Here is a 21,218-nt window from a genome sequence, read left to right as displayed (position 1 = left end):
TAATTTATACCCTGTCCTTTCCTCCAGTGGGTTCAAGGTGTGGCATCCATGGTCCTCCTCGCACACCCCTTTTTATCCTCACAACAACCTCGTGTGGTAGGTTAGGCAGAGATTCAATAACTCCCCCAAGGAAACGAATGGCCAACTGGAGATTTGAACCCAGGTCTCTCCAGTCCTAGTGCAATGCTCTAAACCGCCCTTCCCCGATCTGGTGCTCTCCAGATGTTTTGAAACAGGACTCCCAACATTCCTGACTATTGGCCATGCCCATTGAGGCTGATGGGAGTTGAAGTCCATAACATCTGCACCAGGTTGGAGAAGGCTGCTCTAAGCATTACACTGTACTGCTTCAATCTCTCGCACCTCCAGGAAGGGCTGGGCAAGGCCTGTGCCTGAAACCCCACAGAGTTACTACCAGTAAGTGTAGTTGTAGACAATAGTGAGGTAGGCAGACCAGGGGTCAAACTCAGTATAAGGCAGCTTTCTTTATATTTATTTATTGGAATATATTAACCCAACTTTTCTTAAAAAAAAACAACACTTCTAAAGCAGCTTACAAATATATTTATTTATGTACTACATTTTTATCCCACCCTTCAGCCAAAAAAGGCTCCCAGAGTGGCTTAATATAATCAGTTAAACAAAGCACTCCCTGCCCGCAGGTTTACAATCTAAAGGACATGACACAAAAGGAAAAGCAAGGGGGAGGGAGGAAGAATGCATCATGACAAGTAAAAACTACATGCAAATAGAAAAAGGCAATGCTAAAACAGTAGCGCAAGGAAACAGTAACGTCAACAGGGAAAACAAAACAAAACCCAGCAGTATTGGAAATAATTAAATATTTTAAAACAACAGCGTAAATTAAAACAACAACAACACTGACACTTGAAAAGCCTCAAGTTTTATAACAAATTTCTCAAAAGAACATTCCATAAATGACATGGTAGCTGTGAAGGTCCTTTCCTAGGTCACCACCTATCTAACCTCCTGATAGTAGGGGCCACAGAGAATGGCCTCAGACAATGGTTTGTTTATTTGCGTTGTTATGGGAATTTCTAACCAGCCCTTCAAACAAGTTCCCAGGGGGCTTACCCAAGGAAAATCTGAAACACAATGAAAACAAGTTAAAACAGGCACCCAATACACTAAAAGATCTAGCAAATTCACTTGGGGGCAGGAGGGTGGGGTCCTTCAGATTTCCTCATGGAGATGGAAATGCATCACCAATAAAGAGGACACCAATTTGCATCACATTTGCACATGATGATTTTTACGTATAGCTGCAAATTTAGAAGGAATAATTATAATTTAAATAGAAATACAAGACATCTCACCATAGTGGGGGAGACGGAACAGGTGCCCTGTGTGCTTGCTCAGTTTGCTGTCCAGACCTGTTGAAGGGCCATTTCAAGCCTGCCCGCCCCCTGCTCTCCCTCCCTAAGATGGGCATGGACTGGGCAGCCCTTCAAATAGAGGACTGTCCTCTGTAAAGTAGGACACATGGCCACCCAAGAGCTGAGTCCCAGGCCTTAAAAGGTTAAAACCAGCACTTGGATTTGTGCTTAAGAAGAGCCATGCTGGATCAGACCAAAAGCCTGCCTAGTCCAGCAGCTTCCTTTCGCCCCACAGTGGCCCACCGGACGGCGCTGGGAAAGCCCACACACAGGATGAGGTCAATAGCTCTCTTCCACTGTAGCTTCCCAGCAACTGGTAAAACAGTTTGGAAATGGACCAGAAGCCAGTGGGACTGTTTTAGAACTGACGAGATGCATTCCACTGGTCTGGTCCAAGCCAGCAATCCCTCTGCTCTATTTTGGGGGTAATTGCAGTTTGTTGAGCTGTCTGCAAAGATGGCCCCACGAATTTGCAGGGAGGCACACCACACCCCCTGTTTATCTCCCTATAATTTATCCCTGTATAATTGCAGTAGTCAAGTCTTTATTCCCCCCTATTAAAAAGGAGGGACCAATAGAGCCCCTGCATAAGGTCCCACGTTCAATTCCCAGACTCTCCGCGTAAGTCTGGGAAAGAATCCTGGACAGCTGCCGCCAGTCAGTGTTGACAATACTTGGGCTAGATGGACCGAGAGTCTGACTGAGGATAAGGGAACCTCCTGTGTTCCTAGGTCTTCAGGAAAAGGTCGTAGCTCAATGGTAGAGTTCATGCTTTGGCATGCAGAAGGTCACACAAGTTCAATTCCCAGCGTCTCCAGGGAATTGCCTGGAACTCTGAAGAGCCATCGACAGCGCTGGGCTAGACGGACCAAGGTTCTGACTCAGTACAAGGCAGCTTCCTATGTTCTGAAGGACTCCTTTGGTTATCCTCTTTTACAGAAGGCCAGCTTTGGAGTTCTCCCCTCCTCGCCCCATTCCGCAGGGCTCCGGCCGTGCTTTGACTGGGGCAGCAGGACCTTCCTGGGCCGTGTGTCACCATCCTCTGGCGCTCAAAGCAAAGACGCCAGCCACGTCGCTTTTATGGTTCACTTGTTCCATTGGCTCCGCTCATGCCGCCTGGGTTGACAGCTTGCCTGCCTGCCTGCCTTCCTCCCACCCACCACAGCCCACTTTCTTGTGAAAATCTACCCAGTACCAAGCTGCCTCAGTCAGTATTACAAATACACAGTCTAATATTCACCCCGGCTTGCTGAGAACAAACCCGGCTACCCTGACAGGAGCTGTCGTGAGCTTCATGAGATGTCTTGTTGGGTTTTGATTCTTTTAGTATTGCCTGGAGCCCAAGACTGAAGCCGACTGCATTGGCAACATCAAGGAATTCCTCCACGGGTGTGCAGCACTTGAAGCTGAGGTACGTGTCAGAGCATTATCCAGCCCAGTCCTGTCAACTCACCCAGGCAGGGGTGTTTTCCCACCCTGGAGACCTGGGATCCTGTAACTCAAGGATGTTCAACCTCACGTCCCTGTCCAGCCCTCCAAGGTTCCCCAGGTGGTTACGCCTTTTCCCCTTTCACTCCGACCACTGGTCATTTGGTGGTTTCCCGGTTTCTCCCCCTCCCCACGCATCCTAAAAGGTTGAAATGCCTCTCCTAAGGCTGGGTGACTGGTAGTAAGGGCTTTACGCTAAAATAGGCTGGCATTTGGGTGTTTGGCTCTGCCCCGTTTGCATTTGGCCCCGTTTGCCTTCGGCCCCGCCCAGCACTGGAATGTGGGCCCGCAAAGCTGCGTTCTCCGAAACTGAACTTGGCCCTTGGTCTGAACGAGGTTCAACGTTCCTGATTTAGCAGACGTGCTTCCATGATTTGTAAAATACATTTCAGAATTTTGCTTGAGAGAAGCAATTTGGAAGATGGTTTGGGCATGCTCGTTATTAAGATTATTTTTTAAAATAATGTTTGCATAATAAAAACCCAAGCAATACCGTTAAAAAAAAACACCTAACTGTAGCAAGGCTTTAAAAAAGAAAGAAAGAGTAACCATGAGGAAATGCTAGGTATTTCTGAATTCATGTAAAAAAATGAACCTATACAACTGAATCCCATGGGAGCGGGTTTAGGGAGGACACTTGGTGGGTGACCCTGAAATGTGTGTGTAAGAACAGAGGTATGTCTCTGATTTTTTTTAAAAAATATTATTAGAAATATTTCTTGGCTGCCTTTCAGAGCAGAAGCCCTTTGTTTTTGTCCAGATTTGACAAACTAGGGGGCTGAATGGAATGGGAGAGGGGGGTGCTGGTGTTGCAACAGGGCCAGCCCTACTGTCTGGCAGAGCGAGGCGACCACCTCAGGCAGCAGGTACTGGGGGGCAGCAGTCAGGTGTTGGAGGGAAGAGCCTGTCCTGCACCCCCTAAGCTAGCTTGCTGTCCTGCGGTGTGCTGAGGACACTGTCCTATTGGCTATATGCGGGATGGGGAATGGGAGAACCATTTTATCCTTCACCCCAGGCAGCAAAATGTCTTGGCTTGGCCCTATATTGCAAACAGATTCTCAGGTTGAGCCCTGGAAACAAGTTCAGCCCTTCCCTTGAGTCCAGTTATGCAAGGTCTGGAATCACAGGTTTCACTTTTCACCATTGCATTGCAACATCGCCATCATGTGGGTCATATTCCCCCCCCCCAGTAAAGTTTATCTTTAGAAATGCTGGTTTTGCTGGTCTTTCTACTGGGTTTACAGGTGTGATGGCAGGGAGAGAGGGAGGGGGAGAGTTCAGACAGGAGGAAAGGAGGAAAAGAATAGAAAAAGAAGTAGGTACATATGGCAGTTTCCACCAGGTGCCATGTGTGTGTGCGTGTGTGCGCAAGGGGGGGGGACACAGTTGATTCTTTTAACAAGAAGTGGTGTGGAGCGGGGTGGGGAGACAAATGTGGAAACTGTATTTAGCAGCTGAGTGTGATTGTTATTGCGACAATCATTTCTGAATATGACTAGATTTCTGCACCAAGGCAGGGACTCGAGAGAGAAAAACTGAGACAGATGTCTGGATTCTATCCGGCCATCATTAGTGGATGCTTTGGCAGCTTGGGAGATGACATGGAATATTGAAACGACCCTTCCAAGTGGCATTAAGCACTTCCTCACCCCTGCACTTAGCCCTCCCATGAGTAATGCTTGCAATCCCATCACTTCAGGACAACAGATGACCCACCCCATGGAATGCAAGCCCCTAGGCATGTAGGGTGGCCCACCAAGGGCATGATAAACGGCCTGGTTTTGCAGGCACACAGAGATAGCAGAAACAGGAAGGTTGGCTAGCACAGCAGCATACCGGGTTCCGGGTTGCGTTCTGCTTCACAGGTCACACATTGTGCAAAACGGTTAAAAAGAAACAGGGGCAAGGCCTCCAGATCGGTGTGGAAGGCCTTCACAAATCCCAGATGTGTTCTGATTAGCTTCCGCCAATCTGGCACCCTCCAGATGTGTTGGACCGCAAACACCTATTGGCCATGCAGGCAGGGAATGATGGGAGTTGCAGTCCAACACATCTGGAGGATACCAGGTTGGTGGGGGCTGGTTTAGAAACTGTCTGTGGATACACTCAGGTAATGTGCATCTGCCTGTGCGCAGAGGCACTCTTTTCTTTGGCATTTCTTGGTACTGTCAGAGATGAGAACAGATTCAGGGTTAAGCTAATTCTGGCATTACTTGTTTGGCCAGCCTTCTCCAAACTGGCCATGCTGGCTGAAGATGATGGGGTTTTTAGTCCAGCACATCTGGAGGGCACCAGGTTGGGGAAAGCTGCCCTAAAGGAAGCTGGACCCTTGGAATCCCAAAGCTCATTGCCTTTTGTGCAAGAAGCCCCCCCCCCCCCGCTCCTTTAAAAACACACATACACACCATCTTTTCTGTTAAGTCCTCATAAGATAGCTCTAGTATGCGTAATGGAAATGAACACACATCCCTCCCCCCCCCCCGCACCCATTTATCCCTGCTGTCATCCCCCTCCCCTTCCTCAGTTCTCTGCCCTTTGTGGAATTTTGAACTGTGAGCTCCTTGGGGCAGGGCCCTGTCCTCTGGTACTACGCAAGGTACAGTGGTTATTATGCAGTCCAGTCTTCCCCAACCTGGTGCCCCCGGTCCGAGTCCTGGACTTGAACCTGGAAGAGCAATGTTCAAATCCCTGCTGGGAAGCTCTTAGAGCAATCTTGGGCCAATCTCTCTCTGCCTATCCCACCTCACAGGGTTGTGGTGAAGATTTAAAAGTACGGGGGAAAGCCGCTCATGCCACCATGAGCTCCAGGGAGCAAGTGTGACCTCCCAGTCTGGCAGAAAGCAGCCCGACGGTTCACCATCAGAGCTCCCTTTCCCCGCAGTCCAAGTATTGCTGAAGCCAAAGTGGTGGGCAAGGAAGGGCACAGCGGGGCGGGGGGGGGGCAGCGGCGGCGTTGGCTTGGCCAACAGGCCCTGCGGCTTCCTGGTGTCCGTCTCCGCGAGTGCGCGCGCAGAGGGCTTCAAGCCTCGCCACCGCGGCAACGCCGATTATATTCTGCCTCCCCCGCCGCCCCTCCTTGCAAGGGACCCGAGGCGGCTTGCACGGTCCCCCTCCTCTCCATTTTACCCTCACAACACCCCTGTGAGGCAGGCCATGCTGAGAAGCAGTGACTGGCCCCCAATCACCCCGGTTCCTTCCTGGCTGGAGTGGGGGGCTAGAGCCGGGTCTCCCCAGTCTCAGCCCAACCCTCGCAGCCACTACGCCGGAGAGGAGGAGGAGGAGGAGGAGGCGGCGCTGGAAGCAGGCGCCCTCTCGCCCTCACTCGGCCGCCGTGGCGAGGGCGGCCAGCGCCTGCGGCGGGCGCGTGAAAAGCGCTCTGCGCGCGCCCCGGCGCCGCTCCAAGGCGTGGCGCCGGAGGCGGCCCGAGGGCGCGCCGCCTCCGCGCGTGGGAGCGGAGCGGAGCGGAGCGGAGCGGGGGGCTCCCCTGGCCTCCCTCCCTCCCTCCTCCCGCGCGCCGGGGAGTCCCGGCGCGCTGGGGGTGGCGCTCCCGAGCCCTGGCCGCGGCCGCCTGTCACTTCCCCTCCGTGCGCCGCCCGCCTGCGATCCAGCTCCGGGTCAGAGCGCGGCGCCTCCGTCCCGGCCCTCCGTCCCGCCCCGGCCGCGGCTGCTGGCGGCGCCTCGGGCTGGCCGCGGCGCAGCGCCTGAGCCGGGTGAGTGCGCGCGGCCGGCCCTCGCGGCAGCCCCCGCCCGCGCCCCGCGGCGCCTCTCCCGGCCCTCCTGCCGCGCGCCCCTGCCCGCGCCCGCCGCGGCTCTGCTCGGCGATCTCCCCCGCTCGCGGGGAAGGGAGGCTGCCGCTTTCCCCCCCTGCTGCCGCTGCCGCTGCCGCACGGCCGCTGCCGGACCCCTGGCAGGCTGCGGAGCCTCTGAGTAGCACCCAGTGTTAGCCCTGCCTGGAGTAGACCCATTGAAAAGAGTGGCGCTTCAGCTAGCCATGGACATACGCCCCATTCTTTTCAGTCATGACTGGCTGAAGCGCCATTCATTTCAATGGGTCTACGCGAAGCAGGGCTCACACTGGATGCTGCCCTCTGTTCCATCCTGCTGGGGCGAGTTCCGGACCACGGCCGGCTTCCCCCACGCTTCCGATTCCACGCATCCCTTTTTGTGCCCTGCTTGCTTCCCCTCGCGCACGGTCCGCTTGCCCGTCCTCTCCGCTGTTGTGAGCTGTTATATTTATATAGTGCTATCATCGGTGCGCGTATGCGTGCGGAGCCGTAGCGCAGGTCCCTGCCCGAGGGAGCTTACAGTCGGGAAGTGGAAGCGGAGACCGGGGCAAACAGGGAGGCAAGTTAAACTTGTTTTGACGTGGCTTACAGCAGCCTGAGCCTTCCCCAACCTGGCGGGGCCCTCCTGATGTTTTGGACTACACTGCCCATCGTCCCCACCCATTGGCCGTCCTGGCTGGGGTGATGGGTCTTGTAGTCTAAAATGCCTGCAGGGCGCCACCAGGTTGGGGAAGGTTGATTTACATGCGTGTCTTCCTATCTCATGTCTCTTCCTTGCTGTTCTGGGAAAGTTTTCTCTCTCTCCTGTATCCTACCTTCTGTTTCACGCCTCTGTAGATCAATGTATGTTTTTTGTATGAAACTATAGAGTAAAAAGTTTGTGACATTTTGCCCACCATATCTCCTCCTCCTTTCCCCTCCGTTCCTGTGCCTTTGAGCCAAGCTGTTCCAAACCTCTCAATTGAATGCATAATTTTACTCCTAGGGAAGCATTGTTTGGATGCATAACTGATCAGATTAATGCATTAAGGGCACAATCTTATGGATGATTAGACAGAAAAAAAGTGAATGAATGAAATCCATTAAAAAGGTGTCCTCAATTAATCACAAGCAGTAATTTCCTTATTTTAAGAAATTATTATACTTACAAAAACAGCAGTTTGCAAGGGCTACCTTAGAAGAGGCATTCTTGGAGCCTGATGAATGGTCCAGGACTCCATTTGAGGCTGCAGCATTATAAAGCTAAATGGGCCTGTTGACTTGATCAGATCCGTAATGGGGAGACCAATGGGGAGCCTTGTATAAGAGCAGTATATAAATAATGCTACTGAAAATAAAATGAAATAAAATAAAAAGAGGCTTTCCCCTCTCTTTCTTGGGAAGATGGAATGCCTCTTCAGAGATGGCGCTCGATGTGCTATGTACATGAGTAAGAGAAAAGGCAGAAGGAGAATGCTTCTTTTTCCCCCTTCAGAACTATTGTATTTTATTCATATGCATAAATGGAGAGGATAAATGGGAATGGATAAAATGAAGAGGAGGGAGACTGTGTAAGCCACCTTGGGTTCCTTGCAAGAGAAAAAAAAAGGCGGGATATACGTGCAATAATAAATAAATGTAACTATATGCCGAGGTAACCAATTAAAGTTCATGGGATTAACTGACAGAATTTTGTAATCAGGCGACAAACCCACGTTGTCCCAGCGATGCGACTCAAAGGCAGAAAGTTCCAGAAACCGAGAGAAATGGGTTCCTTCCAAATCAACCCTCTGATATATTCATGATTCATGAGAGAGCTTCCTCTGGCAGAAATATATGCAGGGCTGTGCGTATTCCACATCAGTGGAGCATTTGGAATTGAGAACAGAATTTAGCTATATGGCGTTATCAGTTCACTTGCAGAAGCGAAACGAATGATGCAGAATTAGTAACTCTATGCCTATTTGCACCCTCGTATACAAGTGCGGTCGCAGAAATATTTTTCACGGTGCAGAATCTTAACTGTGCTTTTTCAAAGCGCAGAGTGCATCCAGCCCTGTGTGTAAGTGGCATTGCAACCGAACATGCAGAGAGAGCTATCAGGAAGGATCTGTGGGCAAGAGATCCAGCTGCTGCTGATTCCTGATGGGTCATTTCTGAAAAATAAAACCCACAGGGTTGACCAATATCTTTGGAGTTTAGGCCTCTACAGCAGGCGTGGGTGAACGTCTTTATTCGAATCTCCATGGGCCACAAATGGGTTTTAAATGTTTGAAGCAAGGATGCCTCCCCAGGATTTCTGACCAGTAAAGGCAGATCTAATCTGTGAGTGCGCTCTTGCTTAAGAATGTAAGGGCTAAACTAGATGCTACGTTGTACACGCAGCATCTAGGTCAGGGGTGGGGAACCTCAGGTCTGCTCACCAAATCCTGTCCTCCTGGGATCCCAATCAGTTCACTGGCTGATCTGTTTTCTGCTAACTGAGGTTTCCAGACCGCTTTGCAAAGGGGCCCCATGTATAACACACTGCAGTGATCCAAAATTAGGTGAGGCAGACTTTCAGCAGCTGCAGTGGAAGAAAATGCAGAGTTCCCAGAAAGAGAAAAACAAAAGAGCAGCCCACAAAGTTTAAAGATTGCTGGTATGGCATATTGTAGTATGGGGGAAAGAGACAGCATGTGTCAGGGGCAGTGGAGGCTGGTGGCTCCGATGTCAGTGGGGCGGTGAATCCAGTCCGAGTTTCAGTCAGAACTCCAGAGGAGCTATCCAAGGTGCTTTGCACTTGGACAGCTCCTTTAGAGTTCTGACTGGTTCTGATTGAAACCCAGAGCGAATTCACCGCCCCACTGACATCGGAGCCACCAGCCTGCACCAGTTGGGGGTGTTGAACCTCAGGACCGAGGACCAAATCCAGCTTGCTTGGGGTTCCGATCCAGCCCTCCGGGGTTCCCCAGATGGTCACACCTCTTCCCTTGGCCCCACTTTTCTCCCGAATACCAATCAATGGGTGGTTTCCTGGCTTTTGTGCAGCTTTTTCCTCCATTCTGAAAGGTTGAAATGCCCCTCCTAAGGCTTAGTAGCTGGCAGGAAGGGCCTTAAGCTACAATTTACTGGTATTTTTAGCCACATCCATGCCTTTGGCCTCCTTTGCCACTGGAATGCAACCCCTAAGAGCTTTTCCGAAATTGCATTAGGCCCTTGTGGAAAGAGGTTCCCCAGCCCTGATATAGGTGATCCGAACTTCTTTTTACTCTATTGTAAGCATACAATGTCCCGATCTGAATCAGGACCACCACACACGAGTAGGGAGGAGTTATACCTTCCCACCCAGCCCCTTCATCCCCCTAAATCCCCCCCCCCTGGTGTGGGAACTAAAGAAATGGGGGGAAACAAGTTTGGCACATGTTGCAGGGTAATGCTAGGTCTAACTAGTCTGGCATTCTTGGTGAGAAATATCCCAGCAACTAACAAGTGCTAGGTGGTTGAGCAGAAGAGTCAGTGGCCCATGGTCTACTTTAGTCAGACCAAGGGTACATCTAGCGCAGATCAAGTAGCGTGGCTCTCCAGGGTTTCAGACAGACCCTGTCTGGCTATGCTACGGAGTGAACCTAGGATTTTTTCATGCAAAGCATGTTCTGTATCTACCACTAAGCTATGGCTTAGAATCATAGAATCATAGAATAGTAGGGTTGGAAGGGGCCTACAAGGCCATCAAGTCCAACCCCCTGCTCAATGCAGGAATCCAAGTCAGAGCATCCCTGACAAATGGCTGTCCAGCCTCGTCTTAAAGGCCTCCAGTGTGGGAGAGCCCACCACCTCCCCAGGTAATTGGTTCCATTGCCGTATTGCTCTGACACTCAGGAAGTTTTTCCTGATGTTCAGCCGGAATCTGGCTTCCTGTAACTTGAGCCCATTATTCCGTGTCCTGCACTCTGGGATGATCAAGAAGAGATCCTGGCCTTCTTCTCTGTGACAACCTTTCAAGTACTTGAAGAGTGCTATCATATCTCCCCTCAGTCTTCTCTTCTCAAGGCTAAACATGCCCAGTTCTTTCAGTCTCTCTTCATAGGGCTTTGTTTCCAGTCCCCTGATCATCTTTGTTGCCCTCCTTTGAACCCTCTCCAGCTTGTCTGCATCCTTCTTAAAGTGTGGTGCCCAGAACTGGACACAGTACTCCAGATGAGGCCTAACCAGTGCTGAGTAGAGGGGAACTAGTACTTCCCGGGATTTGGAAGCGATGCTTCTATTAATGCAGCCCAAAATAGCATTTGCCTTTTTTGCAGCCACATCACATTGTTGGCTCATATTCAGCTTGTGATCGACGACAATTCCAAGATCCTTCTCGCTCGTAGTGTGGTTGAGCCACGTATCCCCCATCTTGTAACTGTGCATTTGGTTTCTTTTTCCTAGGTTCGGAACTTGGCATTTGTCCCTATTAAATGCCATTCTGTTGTTTTCTGCCCAGCACTCCAGTCTATCCAGATCACTTTGAATTTTGTTTCTGTCTTCCAAAGTATTAGCTATCCCTCCCAATTTTGTGTCATCTGCAAATTTGATCAGCATTCCCTGCACCTCCTCCTCCAAGTCATTAATAAAAATGTTGAAGAGCACTGGGCCCAGGACTGAGCCCTGCGGTACCCCGCTCGTTACCTCTCCCCAGCTTGAGAAGGTCCCATTGATAAGCACTCTTTGAGTCCGATTCTGTAGCCAACTGTGGATCCACATGATCGTTGTTTCATCTAGCCCACTTCGAGCAAGTTTGCTCATCAGGATATCATGGGGCACTTTGTCGAAAGCTTTGCTGAAGTCGAGGTATATGATGTCTACAGCATTCCCACGGTCTACAAGGGAGGTGACTTGATCAAAAAATGAGATCAGATTTGTCTGGCAGGACTTGTTTTTGACAAATCCATGTTGGCTTCGAGTAATCACGGCATTGTTGTCAAGGTGCTTCCAGATGGATTGCTTTATGATCTGCTCCAGAATTTTCCCAGGGATTGATGTCAGACTGACTGGTCTGTAGTTCCCAGGTTCCTCCTTTTTACCCTTTTTGAAGATAGGGACAACGTTAGCCCTCCTCCAGTCATCTGGCACTTCCCCGGTCCTCCATGATTTCTCAAAGAGAATAGACAGCGGTTCTGAGAGTTCTTCTGCCAGTTCCTTTATGACTCTAGGATGCAGTTCATCTGGCCCTGGAGATTTGAACTCATTCAAAGTAATGAGGTGTTCCTTGACCATATGCCTGTCGATCTCAAGCTGCAATCCTGCCCCTTCAGCCTGTACTTCGCCTTTGCCAGGGGGGTCATAGACCCTCTTTTGGGAGAAGACTGAGCCAAAGTAGGAATTGAGCACCTCTGCCTTTTCTTTGTCATCTGTTATCATTTTGCCATCCTTATTTAATAGCTGAACAACCATTTCTTTCCTCTGCCTTTTACTATGCACGTAGCTGAAGAAAGCCTTTTTGTTGTTTTTAGCATCCCTCGCTAACCTCACCTCGTTCTCCGCTTTAGCCTTCCTGACGCCATCCCTGCAATTCTGTGCTACCTGCCTGTACTCTTCCTTTGTTACTTGGCCTTCTTTCCACTTCTTATATGTGTCCTTTTTTGTTTTCAGGTCATCCCTAAGCTTTTTGTGAAGCCACATTGGCTTCTTCTGTTGTCTTCCACCTTTTCTTCTTGTTGGAATTGTTTGTGATTGTGCCTTGAGAATTTCCTTTTTTAAAAGTTCCCACCCATCTTGGACTCCTTTTCTCGCTAGCATTGTTTGCCATGGGACCTTACTGATCATTGTTCTGAGTTTATTAAAATCAGCTTTCCTAAAATCCAGGGTACGCGTTTGAGTACACTCGGCTTTTGCTTCCCTTAGAACCAAGAACTCAAGTACAACATGGTCGCTTTCCCCCAGAGTTCCTGTAACTGCTACTTTATCCACTAAGTCATCTCTGTTGGTTAGGATCAAGTCAAGGATAGCCGATCCTCTAGTTCCTTCCTCTACTTTCTGTAGGAGGAAGTTATCCGCCACACAAGTCAGGAATTTCCTGGAGGGGCCATGTTTTGCAGAATTTGTCTCCCAACAAATATCGGGGAAATTGAAGTCCCCCATTACTACTACATCATGCTTCCTTAAAACATTGGCTATTTGCTTTTCAAAAGTTTCATCCTTGGCTTCTCCTTGATTGGGTGGCCGGTAGTAGACTCCGACCACCAGGTTCCTTTTATTCTTTGCTCCATTTATTTCAACCCAGATGCTCTCGATGGGGCTACCAAGCTCCTCCTCCTGTATTTCTGTGCAGAGATATGTATTTTTCACATACAGTGCAACCCCGCCTCCCTTTCTGTTCCTCCTGTTCTTTTTGAACAAGTTATATCCTTCAACTGCTGTATTCCAGTCATGAGAGTCATCCCACCAAGTCTCAGTTATACCTATCAAGTCATAATTTCCCTCCTGTATTAAGAGTTCAAGTTCATTCTGTTTGTTTCCCATACTCTGGGCATTAGTATATAGACATCGAAGACCATGTGCTTCATAGTCTGGCTTTCTTCCTACATGTGTCTGAAGACTATTATTGGGCGCTATCAGCGCTGTTCTCTCCATTGCAGTGCATGCGCCTACGTCCATTGTTACCCCCAACATTACATCTCCCTTCCCCGTAGGATTCAGTTTAAAGCCCTCCTGATGAAGTTCTTCATGCTGTGTCCAAACACATTCTTCCCAGCCTTTGTGAGGTGCAACCCATCCCTAGCCAACAGCCCATCTTCCAGGAAGTATAGCCCGTGGTCCCAGAATCCAAATCTCTCTCGTCGGCACCACCTTCGTAGCCAGTCATTCACCCGGAGTATTTTTCGTTCCCTTTCTATCCCTCTTCTAACTACTGGAAGGATGGATGAGAAAACTATCTGGGCCCCAAAGTTCTTGAGTTTCCTTCCCAAAGCTTCAAAGTCTGACGTGATCTCTTCGTAGCTCCGCTTGGCGGTATCATTTGTTCCCACATGGATGAGAAGAAAGGGATACCTGTCAGTGGGCTTTATGAGTGCAGGCAACCTTTCAGTCACGTCTCTAATCTGTCCTCCCGGGAGACAACATACCTGGCGAGTCCACGGGTCTTCGCGACATACTTGGGTCTCGATCCCACGCAGCAAGGAGTCTCCCACTACTACCACTCTTCTCTTCTTCTTCTTGTAGGCCTGGGTTTCATCGCCTCTGTTTGACTGACCTTTAGCCTCTTGCTCACTCTCATGCAGGTTCCCCTGTGATTCTTCCTCTGCAGGCTGTCCTCCAGTCTCATCTGCAAGTACCTGGAATCGGTTCCACAGCTCCACCGCTTCCACTGGTGCAGAGTGGCGTCTAGTTCTTCTTCTCCTAACTGTCACCGTTTTCCAAGGAGTATCCTCTATTCCATTTTTCTTCTCCTCAGCATTTCCCACTTCTGCCTCATCTTGCTGTTGCTCTTCAAGCTTCTGGTCTGCCCTTTGCTGCTGTAGTTCCCCCATTCTGTCCAAGAACTCTTCGTGTTCTCTTATTCCCCGGAGGGTTGACAGTCGCCGCTCCAGTCCACTTACTTTTTCCTCCAGCAGCGTGATCAACTTGCACTTGTTGCAGGTGTAGGCCATGTTGTTCTCAGGCAAGAAAACAAACATTGCACACACCTTGCAGGTCACCACCACTGGAGAGTCTTGTCCTTCCATAGCCCCTTTTCCCTTTTTGTGTCTAGCTTTGTGATTGTTCTAGACTAGCCTGTGCCTGCTCCTCTACTCAGTAGAGGTTAAAAGCAGAGTCCCACTGGTGTGGAAGTGTGTGTTACAAGACAAATAAATGGGAAAAAGTTAGTTAAAAAAAAAAATGTTAGGGGCCTCCCCCTTGACCTCCCCTGCCGAACTCCCCTGGCCAACTCCTGTTTGCTCCCCCTGTCCGCTCGCTCTGTTCGCTCGCTCTCTGGGAGCTTGCCTGCTTCTGTAGTCCCTGGACCAGCTGGAGCAGCTTGCTCTGCTCTGCTCTGCTCAGCTGGGAGGCGGGAAACAGACTGAAGCTTCCCGCCCAGTCAGCTGCTGGGAGTACTCAGGCCACACCCCTCCAATTCAGTTGGAGCTCTCAGAAGCACCTGGTGAGCTCACAGCCAATCAGAAGGATAAAGGGCAGCGCCCTGGGCTTCCTGCAACCCACTTGCCTCTTAGCCTCTGTCTCCTTTGTCTCCTTTGTCTCTTCAACCACTGCAACTCCCCTGGCCAACTCCTGTTTGCTCCCCCTGTTCGCTCGCTCTGTTCGCTCGCTCTCTGGGAGCTTGCCTGCTTCTGTAGTCCCTGGACCAGCTGGAGCAGCTTGCTCTGCTCTGCTCTGCTCAGCTGGGAGGCGGGAAACTGGGAGGCTTCCACGTGAGCTAGTCTCTGTCCATCCCTTCTCTAAAGAAATCATTCTCAGAATCTCCCCATGGATCAAAGCATTTATGGTTGAAAAAGCTGGCACTGTGGGTGAGAGAGAGAGAATGAACAGGTACACATTTTTATAGAAGCATACAAAAGAGCCCTGGGGTGATTTAACTTTTAAAGCCCTAAGAGTGCAATCCTATGCATGTTTAGACAGAAAAAAGTTCTACAACTCCCAGCATTCCCCAACTCCCACCCTAAATGGCCTAGGACCAGGTTAATTCAAGGACCACCCATCCCTTTATGAGTCTTCCACCAGCTGGGAAGATCAGGCTGGCGGTGACTAGGGACAGAGCTTTTTAAGTGGTGGCTCCACTTGTGTTTGCTCCATCATGCCCCCCCCATTTTTCAAAGGACGCTGAAGAGTTTTCTCTTTCACAAGGCCTTTTGTTACAAATTGCCACTGTTTTTGTGCATTCTCTCTGATGTGTTTTAATGGCTGAGGATTTGATACTCTTCTGGCTTGTCTTTCTTATCATATGTATGTTTTGTCATGAGCTACCTTGGGTGGGATCTAAATGACTATAATGAATCCAGTGAAACAGATCCGATCGCTCCTTCCCAGAAGATTCCCACATAACTCAGACCACAGGGCGTCATGCGCGGTGGAGAGCAAGAGCCCACGATATACGTGTCTCTAAACTGCTGCTGGAATCACTCAGTCCAGATGCCTTGAGTGAGTTAAACCGCAGGCCAAGAGGAGAAGGCACAACTCAAATGACCTGTAATCCAGGATCACATTTGGGTACAATTCATAGGCCAGTTTACAGTCTACAGCCATTGGACTCAGGAAATGTCCCCCTTCCTGATCTAAATTATAGGCCAGTGCCTGAGGCCGTGGTTAGAGGAATGCATGCGATGGGATGGGATTTGCCAGGCTGTCGTGTCAGGGTGCTTGTATGCTCTGCAAAGGCAAAACCACAGAGCTTGGCAGTTCAGGGGTACAGCTGTAAAATTGCTGACACGGGGGGGGAGTTCCCCCCCCCGCCCCCACTTAGTTTTTCACAAACCACTGAGACATCTGCAGTAGCCAGTTGCCTTCGTAACTCAACAACTGACTTTTTAGTAGAGTCAGGCTGCCATCGGATTCAAGAAGTCTTAGTCATAGAATCAAATCATAAAATAGTAGTGTTGGAAGAGGCCTACAAGGCCATCGAGTCCAACCCCCTGCTCAATGCAGGAATCTAAGTCAGAGCATCCCTGACAGTCGATTCATCAAGTTGTATTTGGTTCACTGATCAACTGAGGGAGCAATCCTATGGCTGATAGTCAGCAGCTAGACGGCCATAGGATACATCGGTTTCCGGGAACCAACCTCGGAGCCCGCGCTCCAAGGTCAGTTCCTGGAGAACCAACCTTCCCCCCCCCCTCCTGTGCTGCCTCGCAAGCAGCTCGGAACGGTCCCACGCTCAGAAGAGGAGAGCAGAGCGGTCAAAACGGGGCATTCCGGGGCATTCCAGGGTGGGGAAGGCGGAAATGCCAGTATGACACATCCGACGTGTCATCCAGCAGCCACTTCCCCTGCTCCGCCTTCCTGCGGCTAGACAGCCAAAATCTGCTGTCTAGCCGCAAATGCAGGGCAGCTGAAGCATGGAGGGGACAATCCCCTCCATGCTTCTCCTGCCCTGCACTGGATAGGCGGTCGCCTCCGAGTTCAGAGGTGGCCGCCTGTCTCGGTAGGATTGCTCCCTCCAAGAGCAGTCCTATGCGTGTTTAGACAGAAAAAAAGTCCTACAATTCCCAGCATTCCCCAACCTGCATGGCTGCCTGGGGAAAGCTGGGAGTTGTAGGGCATTTTTTCTGTCTAAAGATGCATAGGCTTGTGCCTTAACTCTGCATAAGTTTTGCATGCGACTCAAAGCGATAGTTCTCATGTGGGGCGTGGGGGAGGTATGCTTTCTTTGCTTTTAGATGGTCTCAGCAGATGCCGTCTTGGAACAGGCGTTCCCTTCTGTGCTAGAATAAACGTGAAAATGCCTATTTTAAGATGGTGCCTGCCATCTGCAGCTTTTACAAGTACTTATATTAAGAAATAATTAACTTTTTTTAAAGTTGCCTGATTAGTTAGCGATGCCTTATGGATCAAAAAGGTTGTTGTTTTTGCGGATTAATCTAACCAGCAAATTAATTAAATGTTGCAGCTCTACTTTTTAGGAATATGTGGCAGATGTAATATACTCACAGTCCAATGAAAAATGTGCTACTTTAACAGTGTGGTCCTATGTAGGTCTACTCAGAAACAAATCCAACTGGGTTTAATGAGACTTATCTGGGAGTATGTATAGGATTCCAACCTAAACAATACTCAGTCCCCTGGTTACCAGGTAGAGCTGAACAAATCTATCAGTTTTGCTTTCTCCTGCATTCAGAGTTTTTAAATCTCAAGTTCTTTCCATCCTGAACATGAAGATATTTGCAAATCTTGGGAAATTCTTATCAAGAATGAAATGAAATGAAATCCTCACCTACCTGCACAGCTATTCCCAGCATGGAGAGGCCCATGTTGTACCTGTCTGCCGTATAGCTGTTAAAGATTAGGAGCCTCTCAGAAAAAGATAAGTGGCAACCCTAGCTAATGCAGCACCACAGACATGATTGAATACGCGGGGATTCAAAGCCAGACTTTTCAGAGCTAAGCACTGAAAGCCCTTTGCCTGGATGGACCAATCTGTCCATTTCAGTTTCTCCCACTTTTGTTTTGTTTGTTTGTTTTTAAACTCACATTCTTTTCATCTTTATAAAGAAATTTGTGAATTTTGGTGACTTCCTATAAAAGAAACAAACCCAACAAAATCCTAACACAACCCTAGTACGCGATCATGCGTAAGGCTACAGTCCTGAGAGTGCAGTCCTATGCACGTCTACGCAGAAGCAAGCCACGCTGATTTCAGTGGGACTTGCTCCTACGTAACTATGTATAGGGTTGCACCCTAAGAGTATATACTGGAAGGTAAACCCAATTCATAGAATCATAGAATAGTAGGGTTGGAAGGGGCCTACAAGCCCATCGAGTCCAACCCCCTGCTCAATGCAGGAATCCAAGTCAGAGCATCCCTGACAAATGGCTGTCCAGCCTCGTCTTGAAGGCCTCCAGTGTGGGAGAGCCCACCACCTCCCGAGGTAATTGGTTCCACTGTCGTATTGCTCTTACAGTCAGGAAGTTTTTCCTGATGTTCAGCCGGAATCTGGCTTCCTGTCACTTGAGCCCATTATTCCATGTCCTGCACTCTGGGATGATCAAGAAGAGATCTTGGCCTTCCTCTCTGTGACAACCTTTCAAGGACTTGAAAAGCACTATCATATCTCCCCTCAGTCTTCTCTTCTCAAGGCTGAACATGCCCAGTTCTTTCAGTCTCTCCTCATAGGGCTTTCTTTCCAGTTCCCTGATCATCTTTGTTGCCCCCCTGTGAACCTTCTCCAGTTCGTCTGCATCATTCTTAAAATGTGGTGCCCAGAACTGGACACAGTACTCAAGATGAGGCCTAACCAGTGCTGAGTAGAGGGGGACTAATACTTTCCGGGATTTGGAAGCTATGCTTCTATGAATGCAGCCCAAAAGAGCATTTGCCTTTTTTGCAGCCACAGCACATTGTTGGCTCATATTCAGCTTGTGATTGACAACAATTCCAAGATCCTTCTCGCTTGTAGTGTGGTTGAGCCACTATCCCCCATCTTGTAACTGTGCATTTGGTTTCTTTTTCCTAGGTGCAGAACTTGGCATTGATCCCTATTAAATGTCATTCTGTTGTTTTCTGCCCAGTGCTCCAGTCTATCCAGATCACTTTGAATTTTGTTTCTGTCTTCCAAAGTATTAGCTATCCCGCCCAATTTTGTGTCATCTGCAAATTTGATCAGCATTCCCTGCACCTCCTCCTCCAAGTCATTGATAAAAATGTTGAAGAGCACTGGGCCCAGGACTGAGCCCTGCGGTACCCCACTCGTTACCTCTCCCCAGTTTGAGAAGGTCCCATTGAGAAGCACTCTTTGAGTCCGATTCTGTAGCCAACTGTGGATCCACCGGATCGTTGTTTCATCTAGCCCACTTTGAGCTAGTTTGCTCATCAGGATATCATGGGGCATTTCGTCGAAAGCTTTGCTGAAGTCGAGGTATATGATGTCTACAGCATTCCCACGGTCTACAAGGGAGGTTACTTGATCAAAAAATGAGATCAGAAAATCGTCTGGCAGGAGTTGTTTTTGACAAATCCATGTTGGCTTCGAGTCATCACTGCATTGTTGTCAAGGTGCTTCCAGATGGATTGCTTTATGATCTGCTCCAGAATTTTCCCAGGGATTGATCAGACTGACTGGTCTGTAGTTCCCAGGTTCCTCCTTTTTGCCCTTTTTGAAGATAGTCATTCAACTCAGTCATTTACATCTGACTAAAAGTAAATGACTCCAGAGCTGTTGCTCACCCCCCAGCAACTGGTATTTGGAGGTAAACTGGCTCTGAACATGGAGGTTCATTGAGGCATCATGGCTAGCAGTTCCTGCCTCTCCTCCTCTGTGAATTTGTCTCTGTTTACATTCAGTTTTTGATAGCTTTGTTTGTCTCAGTCTGAGTTACAGGCTGCTAAGGGGTGAGCTCGGAAGACTGACATCAGGCTTTGTTTCTCTTTGCACAGCTGTTTGATGCACATGATCTATACACGGGAGACAATTTCCCCCAGGTACTGAATACCCTTGCAGCTATCAACAAAGCTACTGAAGGTAAGAAAAAGGGTTGTATTCATACTTTACTGCTGGCATTTCTAGGAGAAGCATCCCCCCGCACACCTCCCTCTTGTCATGACGGGGTTTCCACTTCCCCAACAGTAGTTTCAGTATGAGATCCAATTTCATTTCTTCAGGGACAACATACAGCACACGCGTCTTCTGCAATGATAGAATCTAAGGACATAGGAAGCTGCCTTCTACTGAGTGAGACCCTGGGTCCATCCAGCCCAGTATGGTCGACACTGACTGGCAGCGGCGGCTCTCCAGGGTTTCAGGCAGGAGCTTTTCCAACTCAACCTGGGGGGTGTCTCCACCAGCGATCTGCTCTGAGCCGGCTGCGTGTTGAGATCATTAGGGATACATGACATTGTGGCCATCCAGCAGCAGCCACCCCAGAGCTTATTGCACAAAACCCGGATTTCCCGAGGCTGCTTAAATCCGATTATTTTCCATAAGTTGGGTTATCCCAGTATAGTTGCTGTGTGCCCCAACCTCCGCATTGACCTTGGGTATGCGAGCCCTGCACAGGCCTATGCCTTTCATTGTGATCCTGGTCAAGGGGTGTTTCCTTTCCCTCTGTTTCCCACAACAAACTCATTAGTGTCTCCTCAGAAGTAACTCGCATTGTGGTCAGTGAGGCTTTCCCTTTGAATGCCCACATCAGCCCTTACAGAGATCCCCCTCAATTGAAATGGCACGGTTTAAAGCCCAATTCCCTAAGTGCAGTTAAGCGCCATCTCGAGGCTCCGATTCTCCGTTATTTGCTGTATTGCCTTAGGAAGTAACTAATTCAAGCTTCGTTACAGAGATCCTGCGCAGTATCGGTTTGGTTAGAAAGGGGGCTGCTTTCCCGTCCCTGCATTCCCCCAGCCTCCCCCAGCACAAGTCTATGTGTGTCTACTCAGAAGTAACATCCATTGTGTTTAATGAGGCTTGGGGCTCCTTGGGAGGCTTGTCTTACAAATGGGCATAAGGGGAAGTAACTACTTGGCACCTTCCATATGGAGCCTGGAAGGCGGGGGTGGGGGCGAGCCTCTCTTATTGGTTGAGCAGCCCCTGCCACTCAGATGATGCTCACTCCAACCCTGCCCCCCAACCTGGAAGTAAGTTATGAGAAGCCACTTAGAATGGTGCGATGTACACCCTTGTGGAGCCCTGCCTGGACCAAAAGCGGCTCCTACAAAAACGCGGGTGAGCCACTCCACCCTTCTCTTTCCATTGTCGTGGAAACAGGGCCCGGGAGAAGCCGGGGATTGAACCTGTGACCTTCTGCACCCAAAACGTTTGCTCTACCACTGAGCTATGGCCCTTCCCCAAAAGCTGAATCACATGACTGCTGATGGTATAAACTAGCTCTTACTCCTACCCAAAGAAGAAAGTATATTCCTTTTTTATTATATTACTATGTTGTGTTTATACTCCTGTTCCTTATT

The 21,218-nt window shown here is 49.4% G+C and overlaps 1 protein-coding gene across 6 annotated transcripts in view; it reads left to right on the top strand.

The window, feature by feature from the left end:
- Positions 1-21,218, top strand: part of ARHGEF6 (Rac/Cdc42 guanine nucleotide exchange factor 6) — an 86,034-nt gene that overhangs the window by 2,543 nt on the left and 62,273 nt on the right. For 5 of the 6 annotated variants that reach the window (XM_084813655.1, XM_084813653.1, XM_084813651.1 and 2 more), the window contains exons 2-3: positions 2,725-2,808; positions 19,695-19,779. In XM_084813655.1, the coding sequence (XP_084669781.1) occupies positions 2,725-2,808; positions 19,695-19,779 (169 nt within the window). Of the gene's footprint in view, positions 1-2,724; positions 2,809-6,213; positions 6,596-19,694; positions 19,780-21,218 lie in introns of those variants that run through there. The other variant, XM_084813657.1, reaches the window with a different exon arrangement.

This window comes from Heloderma suspectum, chromosome 9 (genome assembly GCF_057233095.1).
Source record: "Heloderma suspectum isolate Gila_16-S chromosome 9, 16-S_ref, whole genome shotgun sequence".
Classification (NCBI taxonomy): domain Eukaryota; kingdom Metazoa; phylum Chordata; class Lepidosauria; order Squamata; family Helodermatidae; genus Heloderma; species Heloderma suspectum.
The sequence above is the reverse complement of the archived record's forward strand: the minus strand, read 5'-3'. Positions and strand labels throughout refer to the sequence as shown.